The 23,132-nt window shown below is 42.2% G+C and overlaps 2 protein-coding genes across 4 annotated transcripts in view; one reads left to right on the forward strand and one right to left on the reverse strand.

Moving 5' to 3' along the window:
- Nucleotides 1–232: 232 nt before the first annotated feature.
- On the reverse strand, nucleotides 233–15,301 carry LOC115205148 (nudix (nucleoside diphosphate linked moiety X)-type motif 6). 2 transcript variants are annotated; one of them, XM_029770841.1, is made up of 5 exons: nucleotides 14,795–15,301; nucleotides 14,207–14,410; nucleotides 3,953–4,008; nucleotides 1,399–1,453; nucleotides 233–887 (listed from the first exon to the last, which is right to left on the reverse strand). In XM_029770841.1, the coding sequence occupies exons 1-5, from the start codon at nucleotides 15,060–15,062 to the stop codon at nucleotides 499–501; spliced, it is 972 nt and encodes a 323-aa protein (XP_029626701.1). In that variant the 5' UTR covers nucleotides 15,063–15,301; the 3' UTR covers nucleotides 233–498. The 2 variants fall into 2 exon arrangements, with proteins under 2 accessions (XP_029626701.1, XP_029626702.1); XM_029770842.1 differs by lacking the exons at nucleotides 14,207–14,410; nucleotides 14,795–15,301 and adding an exon at nucleotides 14,060–14,194.
- A 49-nt stretch (nucleotides 15,302–15,350) lies between these two features.
- afg2a (AFG2 AAA ATPase homolog A) overlaps nucleotides 15,351–23,132 on the forward strand; it is a 124,022-nt gene continuing 116,240 nt past the window's right edge. Inside the window, exons 1-10 of one of the 2 annotated variants that reach the window (XM_029770838.1) lie at nucleotides 15,351–15,643; nucleotides 16,911–17,035; nucleotides 17,240–17,397; nucleotides 17,807–17,865; nucleotides 17,978–18,631; nucleotides 18,776–18,905; nucleotides 19,046–19,102; nucleotides 19,249–19,372; nucleotides 20,358–20,459; nucleotides 21,607–21,760. In XM_029770838.1, the coding sequence (XP_029626698.1) occupies nucleotides 15,475–15,643; nucleotides 16,911–17,035; nucleotides 17,240–17,397; nucleotides 17,807–17,865; nucleotides 17,978–18,631; nucleotides 18,776–18,905; nucleotides 19,046–19,102; nucleotides 19,249–19,372; nucleotides 20,358–20,459; nucleotides 21,607–21,760 (1,732 nt within the window). In that variant the 5' untranslated portion in view covers nucleotides 15,351–15,474. The remainder of the gene's footprint in view (nucleotides 15,644–16,910; nucleotides 17,036–17,239; nucleotides 17,398–17,806; nucleotides 17,866–17,977; nucleotides 18,632–18,775; nucleotides 18,906–19,045; nucleotides 19,103–19,248; nucleotides 19,373–20,357; nucleotides 20,460–21,606; nucleotides 21,761–23,132) is intronic. The other variant, XM_029770839.1, reaches the window with a different exon arrangement.

The following is a 23,132-nucleotide window of genomic DNA, read 5'->3' on the forward strand; positions in this document are numbered from 1 at the left end:
GTTTTACTGCACGGCAATAAAGGTCAGCTTTAATGCCCAGAACTTTACTTGATAAACCCTTCAAATAGAACATTGGGTTGGCAAACCTAAATCGAGCACACCATTACACCTAAAGTCATTGCAAGACAAACAGTAGACCTAGTACATAGTTTACCTCTATCTTAAAATATAAATGAGTTGTTTGATTTTAAAACTTAGTGGCCCTGAGGTTCTTCCCAAACAGAGTAGCCAATTTCTTCAAATTGTGTATTTTTATTCGATTTTTTACAGATGAGGAACATCTTGTGATTTGTGCAAAATGTCCTTTACAGTGATCATCATCGGTACCATTTGCTACACCCTCCTTCCCTGGTAACAGTTTATAAAAACATATCCCAGTCTGCCATAAATATACACTTCCAAGTATTATGGTAAAACACCATCCACACGCTAATATGACAAGCACTGACGTGCTAGTGCAATTAGCATCGTTGTGCTAGGCAAGGCCGGACCCTGTCCTCAGGCCTTGTGTTTGAGCACCTGCGGCAGCTCCCTGTGGTACAGCTGGTAGAACCTCCCTGAGTAGACAGCTGGCAGCTCCTCCATAGCCAGATCAATCTTGTCAAAGCCCTGGTTTAGGCCGTGAAGCAGGAGGCTGGCTAGGCGGCTAGTGATGGGTGTTGTGGCGTGTGTCTTGGCTAGCTCGGTTAGCTCCAGCCACTCGCACCGCAGGCACTCCTGGGTGCAGAAGTTGATGTCATGAGTGAGAGGGCTGAGGCGGCAGATGATGTACATGTCGGACATACCGAAAGCACCCGGGTGGTTGTGCTGCTGCCGGATGCTCAGAAGGGACTTGAATTCAGAACGGACTCCAGTCTCCTCAAAGACCTCTCGGACCGCAGTGGTGCCTTGAAGAGAATGAAGGAAAGGGGGGAAAAAAAGATGAGGATACATGGATTTTATGTTTGTATTGTTCTTTAAAAAAATCTTTGTCAAGAAAACTCCAGTACTGTATATCTATCTGACTGTATGATAATGCTCACAGAATAACTGACCTTTCATTATCAACATTTTTGTACGTTACGCATGCGAGTACAAAAATGGAACATGAAGTCACGAAAATGAAATGGTTAAAAAAAAAGGGAAATCTATTTTATGTATTTTAGTCACATACGCTGCTTCAGAGGGTGGGTCTATGTATCAAAGCTGCTTCAAAAAGTTAAACAAGTTGAACTTGTAACTAGTAAAAGTTTTATTTGAAGTCGTTGTTTTAAGTAAAATTGTTTAGATACTGTATATACTTGAGTGTAGCTCACATGAAGGTCTGAGATGGCAGTTTCTCTGTGTATGGTATACCTTAATGTATTGTGTACAGTCAGTTACAATACAGGATTATGAAGTTGTGGTTGCATCACTCACCAACATTTTCTCCTGGATCCGAGAGTCCTCCAGGGAACTTCCATGCATTTACTGTCTGTAATAAAGTCACAACAATACATTTTGTATTTCACAACAATACATTTTGTATTAGGACTCAAATTTGGGCTGCATTCAAGTATTTTATTTGTGAAAGTGTCCTTCAGCATTAATAAGTATTTTACAACTATGTGCATAGGGCCAAATCCAAACTTAAATCCACACTTTCGTAAAATGTATGCATTGATGTTATAGGTTAGGCACTCAGATCTTCCCTATGAGTTTAATATTCATTTTGATGTGATTGTATGTTATTCTTGAAAAAAATGTAAGCAATTAAGTTTGGTGTTTTCACCACTCTTTAAATATATTTAAAGACAGATCGCTGCTGGTTAAATTATGTAGTTGTTGAATACATTTATTGTAGTTTGATTCATTTTTAATTCAAAATATACTTTTGCTATTGGAAAAACAATTGTTTTATTTTTGGAGCTACTTGTTTTACAACAACGTATGAAAAATGTAAGAATAAACTTATTTAACAATAGACACCATGTTTTGTGTGGTTTACCTAATTGTGCTCTGGCAATGTGGCTGTGATTCTATATACGGGTAATCTGATACAGTCTAGGCATTGAATTTATCTGGAGAGCGTGGCGATGAGCAGATAAGTAAAAAAAGAATAACAACAAATGGACCGAATAGAAAATAAGAACCATGACTAACATCCACTTGTAATTCTTAATTGCAAACAGCCAATGACTCCTATTGTTCAACCCATTACTTCATCAGATTTCAACACGGCAAATTGTATCTTGTTTCAGCCACAAATCACCTAGCTACAATGCAATTACCCAGCATCCCTTTCATTTGCTGTCTTGGTGCAGACGTCAGTGATAATAAACCAGAGGGATTCACTTTCAGGAAACACAACCCCAGAGCAGCTCTGGATGGGCTTAGCCTGCCAAACTTTGCTGATGGCTAAAGGCCAGACAGAGTGCATGAGGCCCTCTTCCTGTAAATGACGAGGAGGAGAGAGGAGATTAAAAAAAACACTCCTCTCACTTCCCAAACACTGACTGCTCCCTGCTGTTTCCTAAAATAACTAACACGCAAGACAATGTACCATAAGCACCACTCTTGATATCTATTGTAGTGATTGGGTACACAGATAAATATTCAACCAAAGAGTTGCCATTGAGTGATGTTTTGATAATTCCACACTGCTAATTGTTTTTAAGAAGTAGGGGAATTCTTTGCGACCACACTTTATTGTAATGTATGAAATGTTGTGTGGTGTACTCGGCATGGGTTAAGAAAGTTTGCTTGAGGTTGCATAATGTTGTGAGGAGCTATGCTAAGTGAGATGGTGAAGTCAAGGTAAAGTCTGAGAGGAGAATAATTCTCCCCATGGAGAGGGACAGACAGGGGCAGCAGACGCCAGGAAAACTGCCTAAATAAAGACATAACGAGAGCCATTCATAGCAGTGGGAAGGAAGGAAACAACTACTGCCATTCACCCCTCTGTGTCGATTGGGGATTATGAGAGTTAGATGAAGCACATTGAGGTCCAGATGTTGGACTGTATGACTGTGGCTGAAAAGTTTTATTTTTCCATAATATATCTTACAATGGTTTAGCTTTGCTTCCCTAGATAGACACCTTTTAGATCACTAGAATGCAAGTCGATTTTTCTTCTGCAATGGTAAACTAAAAAACTTTAAAAAATGTTGTTGCCTTATATGGACGTTTTAAAAGCAACTGAAGGCAATAAATAATTTATCTGGTAGAAAACGGATTATGAAACATTTCATCTAGTGTCCAAATTTACAACAAAGTGTAAATAGGATATTTTTGGTCATAAAGTCAGTCTCGTCAGTCTTTGCGAGATAATTAGGAAAAAAATGGGATACCGTAACAGTTTTCCTTGGGTTGGGTTTATTTAATCCTGCCCAAAGTAATAATTAATTTGGAGCGCAGCTGCACACGACCCAATCATAATGCCCACGGTCAATTTGGTTTGACATTCAATATCCCTACGGGGGCTAGTTGGCGACCATCAAGTAAATTACACAATGTACATGGGAAAATTTTTAAATGTCAATAGCTCTAAATTTCAATGACTTAAAAACCTCAAACACACTATAAATTGTAGAAATTCATATACAAATATTGAAAGCACTTAATGAGGACTAAAAGGTGTGCAACATGAAAATATTGTCCCATTTACAAAGTGTAATTTATTGACGGTCCCTAACTAGCCCCAGAGATAGGCTATCCAAAGTCAAACCAACAAAAAACCTGGTTAGACTGTTTCAAGTTATCGAGAAGGGTGAGTGACTAACTGTGTACTGTTTGGCTGAGAGAATGTACAAACGCTTGCCACATGCGAACATACACACAAGAGACACCTACATTAAACCACACACCCAAGACAACTCATTTGGCTTCAGTCACAGCCGCTGCATTTCATCATGAGCAAGCTAAAAAAAAAAACGAGGCCAATCAGGAAGTTCAGTCCCCCTTTTTGATAAAATACAGAGAAGCAGTACAATACCTTGTTTTTGTCTTGAACGACGAGAACCTTTCCATTTGACTCATCAACGACTGCACCTTTATAGACAAAATAAATTAAGTTACTAGCCAAGTACACTACAGTAAATACCAACATAACAGCATGATAATTAAACAGTTATTAAGCAAATTATTTAATCATTGCTGGTGTGTAAGCCAAAGAACTTTGAAGACAGCTTCCAGAAAACTGACTAGAAACCAGTTGGCATTGAGTTGAGCGGTAATTATTGGGTTTGAGAGAACATGAAAGGTTTCATTAAACTGACCCATGTGGAGTGAGCAGTGAATGGCCTGGGGCCGGGCTTTAGCTATGTTACCAGAGAGAGGGGCCACCACCACAACTCAAAAAACAATCAGAGACTTGAGAGAAATGTCGACTGTATTCTCTGAAGCTAGATTTTTAGCAATTTAGACAACAAAAAACCTACAATAATCATGAAATGATTGCTCTTGCAGTGAATGTGTTATGCTGTACCAACTCTCGTTCTAATTTGGCAAGGAGGACAATCCATTCCCCTATAGTGAGGTAGTACACCGATAATTCTGGACCATCATAAACCACCTTGCCTTGCGATTACAGACTAAAAGGTCTCTTTTGTAAAATAGATTTTCCTGATTAAATAAAAGGTGAGATACAGTTTGTGTGACCAAGTTTTCCAAACATCTACTCTGAATTAAGATTCAAAGATGTCTGCAGAAAGAGTGGGGTATCAGCTATGACATGACACCTTGAGTTTGGAAAAAAAATCTATTTTGGTTAATGAATTACAGTAAGTGAAGTGAATTAACGCCCAGTAACAGAATGCAACCGAATGACATCATGGGTCTCTGATCTGTACTATACAGAAATGCATAATTATAAAATGTCATTCTCTTCATGGTGATTTATCCTAAATAAACTCAGCAAAAAAAGAAACATCCTCTCACTGTCAACTGCGTTCATTTTCAGCAAACTTAACATGTGTAAATATTTGCATGAACATAACAAGATTCAACAACTGAGACAAACTGAACAAGTTCCACAGACATGTGACAACAGAGGACCAAACTGTGGTTTGTGAATATTATTATTTCCCATTGTAGCCCATTCAGTTGCAGTCATTCTGTCACAGATTTTTTGGTAACTCTGTTACCAATTATTTTATAAAGACTTCCTCATATGCACTCTCCTGTTCTATTGGTTTTAAACTTGAATTAATTGTCTAGCAGCCAAAGGCATTATCTTAATCATATTAGCAACCCGTGATAGTTGTTGCATCTTTAGATCTCCCCCTTTCTACATTTCGAACGGATATTTCCATCTCTGTCCATGAATCTGCTCGCATGTGCAGTGTGCATTTTAGAACGGTGTTTCCTGCAAATTGCATTTTTGAACACTTGCGCATAGGCCTGCGCCGTATCCCTGGGGACTTTCATTCCTGTCCTGCAGCTCAGTTCAGAAGGACAACTGTATATTTGATGTGTCTGGGTGGTTTAATACATTATCCACAGCATAATTATTAACTTGAACATGCTTAAAGAGATGTTCAATGTCTGATTTGTTATTGTTACCTATCTACCATGTTACCCTTCTTTATGAGGCTTTCGAAAAGCTCCCTGGTCTTTCAATCTGTGCTTGAAATTCAATACTTGACTGAAGGACCTTACAGATGGAAAGGGGACAGAAGGGTGTCATTCCAAAATCATACCAACCCCTATTATTTCACACATGTAACTTATGTGATTTGTTAAACTACATTCTATTCCTGAACTAATTTAGGCTTGCCTAAACAAAGGGCCTGAATACTTATGCAATGACTATATTTTAGTTATATATGTTTAAAGATAAATAAAAAAATGAATATCTTAAAATGTATTCCACTTTGACATTAGGAGTATTTTGTTTAGATTGTTGACCGAAATTACAATTCAATCCATTTTAATCCCACTTTCTAACACATTTTAAGAAATCCAAGGGGTCTGAATGCTTTTGCAAGGGACTGTACAGTCTCTTACAAAAGTGAATACACCCCTCACATTTTTGAAAATATTTGAGTATCACGTTTCATGTGACAACACTGAAGAAATGACACTTTGCTACAATGTAAAGTAGTGAGTGTACAGCTTGTATAACAGTGTAAATTTGCTGTCCCCTCAAAATAACACAACACACAGCCATTAATGTCTAAACCGCTGGCAACAAAAGTGAGTACACCCATAAGTGAAAATATCCAAATTGGGCCCAAAGTGTCAATATTTTATGTGGCCACCATCATTTTCCAGCACTGCCTTAACCCTCTTGGGCATGGAGTTCACCAGAGCTTCACAGGTTGCCACTGGAGTCCTCTTCCACTCCTCCATGATGACATCACAGAGCTGGTGGATGTTAGAGACCTTGCACTCCTCCACCTTCCGTTTGAGGATGCCCCACAGATGCTCAATAGGGTTTAGGTCTGGAGACATGCTCCATCACCTTTACCCTCAGCTTCTTTAGCAAGGCAGTGGTCGTCTTGGAGGTGTGTTTGGGGTCGTTATCATGTTGGAATAGTGCCCTGTGGTGCCCTGTGGCCCATGGGATCATGCTCTGCTTCAGTATGTCACAGTACATGTTGGCATTCATGGTTCCCTCAATGAACTGCCATCTTTATGTAGAGCAACAATTCTTTTTTTCAGATCCTCAGAGAGTTCTTTGCCATGAGGTGCCATGTTGAACTTCCAGTGACCAGTCAGTATGAGGGAGTGTGAGAGCGATGACACCAAAATTAACACACCTGCTCCCCATTCACACCTGAGACCTTGTAACACTAACGAGTCACATGACACCGGGGAGGGAAAATGGCTAATTGGGCCCAATTTGGACATTTTCACTTAGGGGTGTACTCACTTTTGTTGCCAGCGGTTTAGACATTAATGGCTGTGTGTTGAGTTATTTTGAGGGGACAGCAAATTCACACTGTTATACAAGCTGTACACTCAATACTTTGTAGCAAAGTGTAATTTCTTCAGTGTTGTCACATGAAAAGATATACTAAAATATTTACAAAAACGTGAGGGGTGTACTCACTTTTGTGAGAAACTGTATGTGGGTTTTTGGTAAGAGAATGACACTAAGCAATAATTCTTACATTTACAGAAGGCAAATCATTTCTGCAAAAAACGAAATATAAAATGTTGATATTAGTTGGCAGGGGTCTTTGATGTATTTCTAATACCTTTTAAGACTGTTGCTGCTAGATGTTGTCTAAGACCCCCTTTCCATCTCTTTGACCAGCAATCAAAGCCTTTGCTTGTATGTATGCCTCACTTTCTCAAAAATATAGCTTTCAATTTGACACCAAATTTGATGTGCTCCTACGAACTTCACAGTGCTCATGGGGCCTTTTACAAGGAATTAACAAGTACAGTCTATAGTGAAACAGAAAGGGTGACTCAGCAATAGTTGTGGAATGTTTGCCATCCCATTCGGCCTAGTGGGAGCAGTCTTTCTTTGACAACTAAATCACTTTTTTCCAACAGGTTGTGACTAAGACGGCCAACTATTTGCTTCTGTTGACAGCTCCGGGGGGAAGGAAATGGGCCCTTATTTTTCCGTCTGGCGTCTCACCAGGACACCATCCTGTCCTTGAATGAATTTCCCAGATGTGTGGCGAGGGATGGGTTGTCTAATCCTCAACTTGGCCTTCCGTGTGGAAATTGATGTCATCCCCAGTCAACCACATCACAGGAGATTGCCCGGGTACCAGACTGAAAAGCCATCATTAGGTTAGCCTGTGGAGGGGAAAGGTTTCCTCCAAATGCAGAGACTGGGTCCGTTCGTAAGCTCGGGAATGAGGCAGCAAACCAAGTAATCAACAGATGGGAATTGTGGGTCATGTAAAATGATTGGCTGCTGCAGTTGACAGCTTGGATACTGATATACTCTATGGGTGAGACTGTTCTTCCGTAGGGTAGGTTGGTGTGGAGTCACTGTGTGTCACTGTGTGTGCTACGCCTACGATGAACAAGTGGTCTGACATACAGTTCCGACCAATTATATGGGCACCCTTGTACCTTTATTGAATAATTCCCCATTTCTTCTCAAATAAAAAAAGCTTTTGGTCACTGCCGTGTTATTGGATTTTCAACAGCGAAGAACCAATTTTATTTTGGTAAACTTAAGTTCACAATTTTAATTGAGAAAATAAAGACAAATGGCATGGACAAAATTATAGTTACTCCAGAGCAAGCACTTGCTTACACAGCCTTTGGCCAAGAAAGCTGCAGACAAATTCTTCTTGTAGCCATCAATGAGCTTGCTGCACCTTTCTACTGGAAGTTTGACCCACTTTTCATCAGCAAACTGCTTTAATTCTACAATGTTTGTCGGGTGCCCTCCAACTGCTGTTCTCAGCTCTCACCATAGGTTATGGATGTGATTCAGATCTGGACTCTTGGCCGGTCACTCCAGAACAGTCCAGTATTTCTTCTTGAATCTTTCCTGGGTGTTTTTTGATATGGGTTTGAGGTCGTTGTCCTGCTGGATGACCCACAGCCTTCAGTGGAAACACAGTTTTTGGATACTGGGTTGAACATTGGACTCCAAAACACCTGATAATCTGCTGATATCACGATGCCTTGCACATATACACAGGCAGCTAGGAGAGCTAAGGCTAGCTTTTTCAAACAGAAATTTGCATCCTGTAACACAAACTCAAAAAAGTTCTGGGACACTGTAAAGTCCATGGAGAATAAGAGCACCTCCTCCCAGCTGCCCACTGCACTGAGGCTAGGAAACAATGTCACCACCGATAAATCCACTATAATTTAGAATTTCAATAAGCATTTTTCTATAGCTGGCCATGCTTTCCACCTGGCTACCCCTACCCCGGTCAACAGCCCTACACCCCCCACAGCAACTCGCCCAAGCCTCCCCCATTTCTCCTTCACCCAAATCCAGATAGCTGATGATCTGAAAGAGCTGCAAAATCTGGACCCCTACAAATCAGCCGGGCTAGACAATCTGGACCCTCTCTTTCTAAAATTATCTGCCAAAATTGTTGCAACCCCTATTACTAGCCTGTTCAACCTCTCTTTCGCATCGTCTGAGATTCCCATAGATTGGAAAGCTGCCGCGGTCATTCCCCTCTTCAAAGGGGAGACACTCTAGACCCAAACTGCTACAGACCTATATCTATCCTACTCTGTCTTTCTAAGGTCTTCGAAAGCCAAGTTAATGCAATCTGGTTTCAGAGCTGGTCATGGGTGCACCTCAGCCATGCTCAAGGTCCTAAACGATATCATAACTGCCATCGATAAGAGACAATACTGTGCAGCGGTATTCATCGACCTGGCCAAAGCTTTCGACTCTGTCAATCACCACATTCTTATTGGCAGACTCGACCGCCTTGGTTTCTCAAATGATTGCCTCTCCTGGTTCACCAACTACTTCTCTGATAGAGTTCAGTGTGTCAAATCGGAGGGCCTGTTGTCCGGACCTCTGGCAGTCTCTATGGGGGTGTCACAGGGTTCAATTCTTGGGCCGACTCTCTTCTCTGTATACATCAATGTCGTCGCTCTTGCTGCTGGTGATTCTCTGATCCACCTCTATGCAGACGACACCATTCTGTATACTTCTGGCCCTTCTTTGGACACTGTGTTAACTAACCTCCAGACGAGCTTCAATGCCATACAACTCTCCTTCCGTGGCCTCCAACTGCTCTTAAATGCAAGTAAAACTAAATGCATGCTCTTTAACCGATCGCTGCCCGCCCGTCCAGCATCACTACTCTGGACGGTTCTGACTTAGAATATGTGGACAACTACAAATACCTAGGTGTCTGGTTAGACTGTAAACTCTCCTTCCAGACTCACATTAAACATCTCCAATCCAAAATTACATCTAGAATTGGCTTCCTATTTCGCAACAACGCATCCTTCACTCATGCTGCCAAACATACCCTCGTAAAACTGACCATCCTACCGATCCTCGATTTCGGGGATGTCATTTACAAAATAGCCTCCAACACTCTACTCAGCAAACTGGATGTAGACTATCACAGTGCCATCCGTTTTGTCACCAAAGCCCCACATACTACCCACCACTGTGACCTGTACGCTCTTGTTGGCTGGCCCTCGATTCATACTCGTCATCAAACCCACTGGCTCTAGGTCATTTACAAGTCTTTGCTAGGTAAAGCCCCGCCTTATCTCAGCTCACTGGTCACCAAAGCAGCACCCACCCGTAGCACGCGCTCCAGCAGGTATATCTCACTGGTCACCCCCAAATCCAATTCCTCCTTCGGCCGCCTCTCCTTCCAGTTCTCTGCTGCCAATGACTGGAACGAACTGCAAAAATCACTGAAGCTGGAGACTCATATCTCCTCACTAACTTTAAGCACCAGCTGTCAGAGCAGCTCACAGATTACTGCACCTGTACATAGCCCATCTAACTACCTCATCCCCATACTGTATTTATTTATCTTGCTCCTTTACACCCCAGTATCTCTACTTGCACATTCATCTTTTGCAGATCTATTACTCCAGTGTTTAATTGCTATATTGTAATTACTTCACCACCATGGCCTATTTATTGCCTTACTGCCCTTATCTTACCTCATTTGCACACACTGTATATAGACTTTTTATACTGTATTATTGACTGTATGTTTGTTTATTCCATGTGTAACTGTGTTGTTATATGTGTCAAACTGCTTTGCTTTATCTTGGCCAGGTCGCAGTTGAAAATGAGAACTTGTTCTCAACTAGCCTACCTGGGGGATAGGGGGCAGTATTCGGAAGATCGGATGACTAAGGTGCCCAAAGTAAACTGCCTGTTACTCAGGCCCAGAAGCTAGGATATGCATATAATTGGTAGAATTGGATAGAAAACACTCTGAAGTTTCTAAAACTGTTAAAATAATGTTTGTGAGTATAACTGAACTGATATGGCAGGCGAAAACCTGAGGAGAATCCATCCTGAATGTTTTTGTTGTTGAGGTGACCACCCATTGAAATGGCTGTCTATGGGAAAATCAAAGGAAATCCTCCCAGATTGCAGTTCCCATAGCTTCCACTAGATGTCAACAGTCTTTAGAAAGGGTTTCAGGCTTGTTTTTTGAAATATGAGCTAGAATTTTTCGTTTTTCTTGGTGGCTCTCATTTTGACTGTAGTCTTGTGGCGCGCGTGAATGAGGGCGCGCACTTCGTTATTTATCTCCGGTATTGAACACACTATTCAATTTTATCGTCTATTTACATATTAGGGTACCTGAGGATTGATTAGAAACGTTGTTTGACTTGTTTGGACGAAGTTTATTGGTAACTTTTGGGATTCCTTTGTATACATTTTGAACGAGGGGAACAGGTGGATTACTGAATCAAGCGCACCAACTAAACTGACTTTTTTGGGATATAAAGTAGGATTGTATCGAACAAAATGACCATTTGTTATGTAGCTGGGACCCTTGGGATTGCAAACAGAGGAAGATCTTCAAAGGTAAGTGATTTATTTTATCGCTATTTCTGAATTTCGTGACGCCTCTGCTGGTTTGGAAAATGTTTTTAATGCTTTTTGTACGCGGGGCACTGTCCTCAGATAATCGCATGGTGTGCTTTCACCATAAAGCCTTTTTGAAATCTTACAAAGCGGCTGGATTAACAAGAAGTTAAGCTTTAAAACGATGTAAGACACTTGTATTTTCATTAATGTTTAATATTAAGATTTTTGTATTTTGAATTTCGCGCTCTTTAATTTCACCGGATGTTGTCGAGGTGAGGCGCTAGCGGCACGTCTAGCCCAAAAAGGTTTTAAATAAAGGTGAAATAAATATATAAAATAAATAAAATGTTCAAGGCCCCCAGTACCAGAGGCAGCAAATCAACCCCACAGCATGTTTAAACCTCCCCCATCTTTGATTGTAGATATGGTGTTCTTTTCATTGAATGCTTCATTTGGTCATCGTTAAACACAGCACTGACCTGTATTGCCAAAGAGCTCTAACTTTGTTTAATTGGTCCACAGAACATTTCCCCAGGATTTAGGCTTGTTTGGGTGGCGTTCAATCAGGGTCTCCTTCATCAGTGGGGTATTCCTATGTTTACCAAGACCAAATAAAGCATTCAAATAAAATAACACCATCCCTACAATCAAACAGCTTTGCTGTCTCTGGTACTGGGGGCCTTGAATGTGTGCAAGACATCATGAAATCAGCAGATTATCAAGGTGTGTTGGATGTTCAACCCAGTGTCCAAAAACAGTCTCAGTTTTCCAGCAGAACAAAGACACAAAACCTACATAACATTCCTGGGTGCTTTTTTCAAGAACAAGACTGTTCTGGAGTGGCCAGAAAAGAGTCCCGATCTGAATCACATCCATATGGCGAGAGCTGAATTTTTTTATTTAACCTTTATTTAACTAGGCAAGTCAGTTAAGAACAGATTCTTATTTACAATGACAGCCTACTGGCGAACTGCCTTGTTCAGGGGCAGAACAACAGATTTTTACCTTGTGAGCTCTGGGATTCGATCCAGCAACCTTTCGGTTACTGGTCCAACGCTCTAACCACTAGGCTACCTGCCGCCCCACAACAGATGGTGGAGGGCACCCCTCAAACATTGAAGATTTAGGGCAGTTTGGCGCTGAAGAGTGGGCCAAATTGCCAGTAGAAAGGTACATGATTTCATGTAGCCCCATGAAATTAGTCTCAATAACTCAATGCATGCACACACTCCTATTGAATATGCATTCACCTGTATTGTGGATAGGCCTAGGCTACATCTTGATTTACCCAGTTTATCAAGAGATTTACCATTCAAGTAAATTACATTATTTTGTTTTGTAGTTAGATTGTTTTTACCAAAGTCAAATTGATTGTATGACTGTATAATTGATTCACTAATGCATGGTTGTCTCAGATTTTTTTTTAGGTAAAACAATTCAAATGTAAGGATATTAAACTCAAAAGATTCCCAACGATTGAAAAGAGCAGTAGCACTGCATCAAGTGCCATTGTGACTTTGGCTAATATGCCTTTCTTCCGCCGTGGTATCGTTTTAGTATAGAGTATCGTGATGGTATCGCCTATTGTGATAGTAAACCTGTATTCGGTATTAAAGTCCAAATTCTGGTATCATGAGAACACTAACACACAATAAGCGGATTTTCTCACGGTTCAATTGCTGTTTAAGTGAGGTAACGAAGGAAACATCAAAGTACTTAAGTAAAAATACTTGAAAGTACTAAAGTTGTTTTTTGGGGTTATTTGTACTTTACTATTTATATTTTTGACAACTTTTACTTCACTACATTCCTAAAGAAAATAATGTACTTTGTACTCCATACATTTTCCCTGACACCAAAAAGTATTCATTACATTTTGAATGCTTAGCAGGACAGGAAAATGGTCTAATTCATACACTTAATCAAGAAAACATCCCTGGTCATCCCTACTGCCTCTGATCTGGTGGACTCACTAAAACACATGCTTCGTTTGTAAATTATAGCTGAGTGTTGGAGCGTGCCCCTGGCTATCCGTCAATTAAACAAGAAAATTGTGCCTTCTGGTTTGCTTAATAAGGAATTTGAAATGATTTATACTTGTACTTTTGATGTATATTTTTAGCAATTACATTTACTTTTGATACTTAAGTATATTTAAAACCAAATACTTTTAGACTTTTACTCAAGTAGTATTTTACTGGGTGACTTTCATTTGAGTCATTTTCTATTAAGGTATCTTTACTTTTACTCAAGTAAGACAATTGGGTACTTTTTCCCCTACTGGGAACCATGTGTGTTGTGTTGGTACAAATACTCTTCATCAGTCCAAAAACTCTTCAATTTGTGGAAGAAATAAATGGTGGGGAATTCAAAGTCACTGTTGGAAACATGCCATCAGACCATGTGGACCAGGTTTTGGCCATCCTCCTTCCACAGACATGTTCTGACATGCTTGCATCCACTTTTGGGGAGGAATAAAGTCAACGGCATGCCACCTGGTGGTTGACTGGTGGCGATTTAAAAAAAATCTGCCATCAAAATGTTCTCTATCACAGACATTGTTTGCAAGTCAAACACCAACTAGATTTGTAGTGCATCCAGTGACAAGTGGAAATAACTGATGGTTTGCCTTACCTGTATTTTTACACAAGTAAGGCATGAGAGTGTGTGCAGAAGGCTTCAAGAAACCTGACGCAGACCTGACCTAGAGGTCTGAACCTATCACCTGATCGTGAGCAGTATGAATCTGTGATATAGGTCAGGACAGTCGACCCGGAGTACCTGCCACTCCAATCTGATGAGTAGCAAACCCAGGCAGCCTGCTCTGCCCATCTCCCAGCCACAGAGCCAGAATGGCTTGGTCCTGTTTGGCGTGATGGTAGGTGAAGCCATGAGCAGAAGCTGCTGCGGCACAGCGGCTCAAAGAGATGGGCACATGAAGCCAGACTGCCACCCGGCCCTCTGTCCTCCACTGAGCCAAAGAGTCTAAAAAATAAAATAAAAACATCACAGTCGGAGGGTGTCAGACTAGATTCATCATTCAATGTCCGTGTAGATTTATCAAAGTCGAATATTAATTAGAATTCATCAATCTAATATTCAGAATTATTTGTATTCGTTTTAACAAGTGCCACTGAGTCATTGATTGTTTCCCTACTGCTGGTACTGTGCATCATCACTTATTAACCAGGATGTCTGCCCTCTTTGGCCCTCAAACTAGCTGGGCTATAAGGCAATATGCATTGTTTCATGCATTTTCAAGGTTCTTGCATGTCTGCTTCTTTTCTATTCAAGTCAAGAAGGTGCCTGCATGCAATGTCTACACATACATTGTCTACACCAATGATGTGTCTATCTATCTATACTAACCTCGCAGTAGATTACTAAATACTCCTTCGCTGATATCCGACGGGAAATCACTGTCACCGATGTTCACTGTCACTCCACCGAATCTGTCCACTTTCCCAGTCAAAACATGGGCATTTGTCCCATGCTCATTCCGTAGTTGTAACCGGCTTGCTGAGCATGTGAATGCTCGGACAGCCCTCATTGACCCTGTATGTGCGTATGCGAGGCGCGTTTGATTTGAAAGCGCGTTTCTTACAAGAGGTAATAGTTTGCGAGTAAGCGTTGCCATGTTACCAAAGCCTTTAAATATATTTAAATGAAAACGCGTCCGTGAAATATGAATTTACTCGCCGGTTACATAAAAGTCAACAATCTGAAGTTGCATAAACACCGTAATACACTAGTACTTCGAATTTATTTGGACATATTTGCTACATGCTGAATTTTTGCAAGTTGCTAACAACTGAAAGCATACCATACAAAGCGATATAATATATATTTCAATACATCGTCCGTTTTTGCGCATAATTGTAAACAGAGTGGCAAAGCAGCATTTACCACGTCATTTAGCTATACGCTTTACGGTAAAAGAGGAGGAACTGAACTTTAACCAGGAAGTGTATATTAGCGGATTCACCCATGCTCGTGATGAAAGTTCTGTTTTAAATGTAGCTATGCTATTGCAAAATTGAATTAGAGAAATGTCTTCAAAGAAAAACAAAAGCAAAGTTAGGAGAGTTATTGAAGGTGACAACTCAAGCGGACTCAGAGAAGGCTCCAGTGACTCAACTAGCTTGCAAAGCTCGGGGCACGAGGGGGGAGGCAGCAAGAATCTCAACTCATTCACTGTCATTGAATTCATTGAGAAAGGTAGCTAGCTACTGTATCTTGTTAGCTAGTTTTGCTGCACTTATGATACTGTCATGATAACATGTCTGAATACAATGTAAACGTCATTTACCGTAAAGATTTCATGAATTATACACACCAATGAACAAGAGCTCTAACACTGCGCATACCTGATGGATGTATGGTGTAGCTCAGGGCTCGCCAACCCTATTCCTGGAGAGCTAGGTTTTCCCTCCAACCCAAATCTAGCGCCCCAAACTCTAATAATTAGCTGGTTTATAAACTGAATCAGGTTAGTAACAACTGGGATTTAAACGAAAGCCCACAGGAGGGTAGTGCTCCAGGAACAGGGTGAGAGTGTAGCTTGATACACAGACCCATCATTTGGTTAAATTGCATATGGGTACACATAGCCCAATAATGGACTAAAGGAGCCTAACGTTACTCCTAATAGTCGAAGGACCATACCTGTTCTGTTTGAAGGCAAATTGGCTCTGAAAGCTACATACTCAATCTAAACTAAAATCGTTTCTTAATTGTGGTATGGTTCTAGAAACATAAATCCCTCTACTTTCATATCAGGTCAAAATAATTTAACAAATGAAAAATACACACTTACTGTACACCACAGGAGGTTGGTGGCACCTTAATTGGGGAGGATGGGCTTGTGGTAACGGCTGGAACAGAATAAGGGGAACAATATCAAATACATCATACACACAGTTGCCATGTGTTTGATGCCATTACATTTTCTCCGTTCCGGCCATTATTATGAGCCGTCCTCCCCTCAGCAGACTCCTGTGCAGGACACTGTTTTAACCGGTTTAAACACAGTTGTAGCCAACCATATTCTTCAGTGACATCAAGTTTGTTGTGTCCGTTTTCCAATTACACACATGTGTTAGGAGACACAGATAGCTATATAAATAGCACAGGTAGTCAACATTTTTCTGTAAACACGCACTGTAAATTGGAGATATGGCCGTGTGGGAACACAAACCGAATAAAGGTGTGCATCAATTTGATCTTTTGTTTAAAAAAAAAGGATTTCTCGCTCATATGAAAGATACGGTCCTTATGCTTCTAAAACCGTACCGCAGGTGATGCGTGTTAATGGTCAGACTGAGCGTCGGGGCGCTTAACGAAACTCCCCCGTACAGAAGACGCCTTCGTCCAATGACTTATGTGTAATGTGGTGGAACTAAGAGTCATGATCACACGGCTTTTGCCATGCGTGTTACCCTCTATTGTCTTACATGTCATCCCCCATGTCAACATTTGTATACAGCAGATGATAAGCTTTCCAAAAGATGCAGAGCATTTCTTGTCCAGCTGAGCATAAATGCAATGAAGTCTGGTAACATTTGCATTGGAAGACCAGTCCTATTGTCGAGCAATACTGGGCAACAAGAGGTATGTCAACAATGTGTTCCATCGACGTAATAGAATATTGTATATGTGCATGTACTTATTGACTATGAATTGATCAATGGGGAGACAATATCAGCAGTTGACCCAGAAACAGTCAATCTTGAATAATATTAGACTAACACAAATGCTGTCGGATAATTTCCAGGCCAAGTTTAGATGCTGTTTTTTTGTTTTTTTCCCCCCCAGGTGTGTCTGGCCTGGCCGGCAGCGTCTTTCCCTGGCGGTAAAATTGGCCTACTGAAAAGTACTCAGAACAGCCTGAAAGTGAAGCCTGGGGATGGAGTTACTGTTCATCCCCTGACAGGACCTGTGCTACAGGCAAAAGAGGTGCTTCTCTCCACCAGGTAAAGCAGTAGAGCTAAAGCTACTTGTGAATCCATAAATATGATGAACAATGATGTATTAGTCTGCCATTGCTGTCGTATTCCCCTTGGATCTTTAGAAGTGTTGGTACATTGGGAGGAAGGACAACTTCACGACAGGAAATATTTGTTTTTGATACTCCCATTAAGTCAAAGATGTCTGAATCCTGCTTACAAAATACACATACACCCATGGCAGCACAAAGTAGAACAATTTCCTTGCTGTCGGGGGAAGTTTTATACTATAGGTTAATGCCGCCATCTGCTGTTGAGGCACGTGCAACAACAGTTTTATAGTCAATTCAGTGATGAGTCAGAAATTCCTTCACAGTCATGTTAATTGCATGATGAATATTACATTTTGTCTTTTGCTTTTCATTTATCAATGCAGACTAAAGGATGATGCGCTCAATTCGGAGGAATTCAGTAACTTCTTCCTCCGATCTTTGGGTAAGCCAGTTTATTTTTCATGGGGCTTTATAGCAAGGGATATGCAACTTTTCAATGTAAAACTTTCCATTGCATTACCTTCATAGTAAGTGTCCAAATGTTTATATTTTAGATGGAAAGATCCCACTCCCTGGAAACTCCCTATCCCTGACGTACTTTGGGCGAGCGTGCAGTCTGCGGGTGGAGCGGGTGACAGGGGTGGACGGCCTCTCCCTGGAGAGACCCCCGCCTTCCCCGGGACTGGAGCCTGACCCGGAGGACACATCTCTGATGAGCTCCGCACTGCGCTCCACCTCCATGGACCTGTCCCTGCAGCTCAGCTTCCTGACCATGGAGGAGCAGGCCGGGGATCCGGGGGAGCCTGGTCCTGCAGCCAGTACCCCCTGCAGGCCCTTTTGTGTGTCATGTGTCCCCCCAACTCCCCCCTGCAACCCCCAGACTCCCACAGAGCCCAAGGAGGGCAGCCTCAGTCTGGAGATGGAGGATAGGAGTGCCCTCAGCCCAGAGCAGATCAACACAGACAAACAGTTCACTACTCCCCCTGGTGGAGCTCTGAGCACTGACACCTTCTACTGCTTCTCCTTTTCCACTAAGGTGAAGTTCAGAGACAGATACAAAGAGACTCAAGAGGAGCAGATGGAGGATACAGTGGCCCAGAGGTCAAAGGTCACATATAGTATGATTGGGGGCCTCAGCAGCCAGTTGAATGTCATCCGAGAGACCATTGAACTGCCTCTCAAACACCCAGAGCTCTTCTCCAACTACGGTACACAGATATGTTATTCCTTTCAAGGTGGCACTCTGTACCGAGTTGAATTGGAAAATTCTTAATTGAAAACAATTTGCTGTAGCTCAAATTCATGAAAACTCAACTCTGATTGTATGCATTTTTGTGCTTTTGATGATACAGGAATCACACCTCCTAGGGGAGTTCTCCTTTATGGCCCCCCAGGAACAGGAAAGACTATGATTGGACGAGCCATAGCCAATGAGGTCGGGGCACACATGACTATAATCAACGGTCCAGAAATCATGAGCAAGTATGGGCACATTATTCCTACCTAATGAAATGTGGTTGGGTACCAAGTATAAGTTAAAGGCCATATGTTGAGGGTTAGTGATGCTCGTACAGCCAAACCAAGTGACCTTTGTTTATTTTGTGTTCAACCTGTCTTTACAGGTTTTATGGCGAAACAGAGGCCAGACTGAGACAGATATTCACAGAAGCCTCTCAAAGGTAAATAATGAAACCAAGTGTCCCGTATTTGTGCCCTTTTTTGTATGTGTTTTTCTGAATCCTATCATCAATAAACATTTCACTACACGAAAAGTCGAGTATTCTAACAAGTGTTCAACAACTAAGGCTGTGCATTGTTTACACAGGCAACCTGCAATCATTTTCATCGATGAGTTGGATGCGCTGTGTCCCAAACGAGAGGGGGCTCAGAACGAGGTGGAGAAGCGCGTCGTGGCCTCCCTCCTCACTCTCATGGACGGGATTGGTTCAGTGAGTACAATTACAGAGTGTACACACAATCTCTACAGTGATACTTTTATTTTAGAAACACATCAACCTTGGAAGTGCAGACTGACATCCAAAACATCCCGCTCTCTCCTGGACATTCTTCAGACATTCTCTCTCTGTCTGTATCGCCTGAGTGTCTGCAGAATCTTGAGTGTTCTGTCAGCGAATCAGGCTAATGAGAAAAAGAGAGCTCAGGCCCACGATCAGAGATGGCTCGACAGCCGCCCTCCTCCCCCTTAGAGAACACAGGGAGCCTGGGAAACCCATCACCGCCGGTCTCCATGACGTGCCAAATTAGCATCACGTTATCGCCAAGTACATCTTCATCTCCCCAGCCCAGCTCCATGGTGCAGATGGTGCACTGAAGCAGCTGCTCTCCCTCCTGCTGTCTTTTTTCCAGACCAATGCTAAGGCTTGTTGTATATTCCAACCACCATGGGCCTGCTGCTGTGGAATGTGGAGAAAGCACTTCCTGCACCCACACGGAATTCCTCTCTCACTGTAATGTATTTGTGTTTTGGCCCCCCTGATAGCTCTGTGGTATTGGAGGGAGGCGGCGGGGAAGGTGGAAATGGAATCATTTCTCCTCTCTCAGCCGGACCACCCTCGGAAAACAGCAGCGTGTAAACTAGCCAGGGACGTTCATTTTCGCATATAGCACAAGGAACTCTGTTAAAGTATTAATGTTGCATTGCCAGATAATGCCTGATGGTTTCAGAAGATGTAAACTAGTAAGTTATTAAGCCTTAGACACATTTACAGTCTGAAAATGTTGTTTATGTTTGGTGAACTTTTAGTGTCGGTGTCATCGGTTAGGGCTATGATTAATGATTTATTACACCTACTGTTCCAATCCCTCTCTTCCATTCCAACGCCTCGTTTATTGATTATCAATCTATATTATTATTTATATTATATCATCTAATATTATTATTTATTCCCTGACCTGGTTTGTTTCTTCCTCCAGGAGGGCCACTCAGGCCAACTACTGGTCCTAGGGGCCACCAACCGGCCCCACGCCCTGGACCCCGCCCTCCGCCGGCCCGGACGCTTCGACAAGGAACTGGAGGTGGGTAATTCAGCTTAGCCAGAGGGAAGAGGTTATGCAGGGGTCAAAGTTCTCAGTCACTGCGACAGATTTCTGTCATGTGCATTCTGGTGAGGTTGTTTTTGAGACATTGTAGAATCGCTGTAAGAGCGTAATATACCTCTCGAGGCGCATTCAAAGTTGGGAGAGCCATGGGAGGAAACATGTATTCTGATAAGCAGTCAATGCACAACAATTCTTAATGCAATCGCGGGGAAACACTTTTGAAAACAGTTTTGGCAAATGCATTTTGAAAGTAGTTTTGGCCTCTGTTAAAAAAGAGGGGGATCCCAGTTTTCCATTGATGCCATGTTTATTTCTCTACTCCTTCAATTGCGCACGTGGCATCGTTTTACAAATGCAGTTTTGTGTAGCTGCACAACAGAGCTCTTAATTAAAGGGGCAATGGAGTCTTAAAAGGGCAATGACTTACTTTGCAATAGAAACAAAAAAAGTATATATTATTTGAGTAAATAAGTATTAATAATAACAATCAGGATGTTGTGTCCAATGGGGTAAATGCAGATGGAGAAACCTCATGCTTCAGCCTATGTATTTATATCTACTTTTCTCATCAGTTAGGCTACAGGTGATAATGCTTATGGCTAATAGCACGTCTGATAATATAGACAATGCATAGGCTAGGCTATATGCATGGTCCAATGTGTTATTGGGTCCATTTCTGGAGGTGGAAGTTATATTTTAGATGGTATCAGCATGATTTTATTTTCATACATTTTGGTGTAGAATTTCCTTTTAAAAAAAGTCACCAGAACTGAGCTTCTCTGTTTTTCTACGTAAAAATATTCCCGGAGAGGACCCTGCACCCCCTAAGCACGGGGACTGGAATTGGTCAAACTCGCAGTTTAATACATGTACAAAATGATCCTCTTTCCATAAAAGCTTGATGGTCATGACTTTCTTGCATGAAATGGGAGGTTAACTTGGCCTCTGAAAGCAGAATCTGCCTCATCAGTAGTCTGACACCATTGAAGCATCCATTTTTGTTACTACGCAAGCTGGCTGTTAGTGGTTGTAATTGCTCTTGCTTAACAACACTACCTTGTATTTCAATCAGAATTAGCTAGCTGATGCCCTATAAACTCGCTAAACTTGTGTACGGTTACAGGTGGGCGTACCAAGCGCGACGGAGCGAGTGGACATCCTACGGAAGCTGCTGACCTCTGTGCCCTGTAGGCTGACCCCGGACGAGGTAACCAAGCTAGCGGACGCCGCTCATGGATATGTCGGGGCAGACCTGGCCGCTGTCTGCAAGGAGGCAGGCAAGTAACGCTAGGCTAACCGCAAGCAAAGGCTATGTGATGTTTCTGTATGCTTGGCCCAATCAAAGAGCAACACCTAGCTCACTATAGCCAATAGGGGGCCTAAGAATTGAGATGAGGGATTGGTATATGATCCAGTAGCTTATTCGTTATACTAATGTCCACCAATGTAGCTATCACCATTTAGCTGGTTACGCTATGAAAAAGCAATTTTTCTCACCACCGTATTGTAGCTTCTCATTATCTGAAACTAAGTGGCTCACCACACCAACCCTCTGAGACTCCTGACCTAAGGATGTGGGCTTTTACTTTGGCTTGTGGATCCCATTGAGAAAACCCTTTTTAAAGTAAAAAAACAAACTTGTTGTGAAATTCCTCATGGCCCACATAGCCTTAACCCTGCAACCCAATCCCCCTAGCCGGTAAACAGTGTCAGGATAACAGGATGTTGGGGTGATTCTGTGGCCGTCGGTTAAGAGGCCCTTTTGTGTGTGTGTGTGTGTGTGTGTGTGTGTGTGACCCTCAGAGCCTCTTGGGTGGTCTCGGGGACGTGGCGTATTGCATTTCCAGTTGAGGAGGGCTACTACTTCGGCTCACGGAAGCGCTCTGGTGAAGAGAGTGATTTACTGTCCGCAGAGGCCAGACGTGACTGGCAGTGTTTTCAGAGAAAACCCCTGGAGGGAAGATCCCACCCCCTCTCCGATGCTGAAACCCAAAGCACTAGACAAACACAGAACCTCACATGTGCACCACAGGAAAAACTAACCGTCTCCAGAGAAGATTGGATCTCTCTATCCGACCGTATCAAGGCTTTCAATGCTATGGATCCATACGTAATGCTAGTTCAGATACAGTATCGGTCACAAAAACAAATTTCAACCCATTCAACCCATTCCATTTTCTCCACTGTCCACACTGTGAGTGTGTGTGTGTGTGTGTGTGTGTGTGTGTTTTTATGTTAAGGGACAGTCAACTCTAATAGACCCTGTCCAACACCACAATGTTGATGTGTGTTTTTTCCTCTGTTGCTGTCTGGGACAACAACATACGGTCATGAAAACTTCTCAAGGAACCCCAGTTGTTTCCCCCAATTCCCAGTCCTCTTCAGGTAACAATGACCTGCGAGGGGGAACGTGGCTCGCTGCATCGTCTCTTCCTGTAAATAGAAGGGCAGTGAGGGTGTCATGCACACGACCGGACCGACCCCACGACCAGCTGCTCACCCCAGGGCAGGGTCAGGGGCTTCTGACATCCTTCCCCCAGTCCCCAGCAGTACAATGGTGCCCTGCCTGTTGTAGGCTTGACCAGACCCGGCTGCACAAAGCTATTTGTAGCTTCTCCTGGTCTCTCTTCCCCTCTCTTTCTTTCCTTT

This window comes from Salmo trutta, chromosome 13 (genome assembly GCF_901001165.1).
Source record: "Salmo trutta chromosome 13, fSalTru1.1, whole genome shotgun sequence".
NCBI classification, from domain to species: Eukaryota; Metazoa; Chordata; class Actinopteri; order Salmoniformes; family Salmonidae; genus Salmo; species Salmo trutta.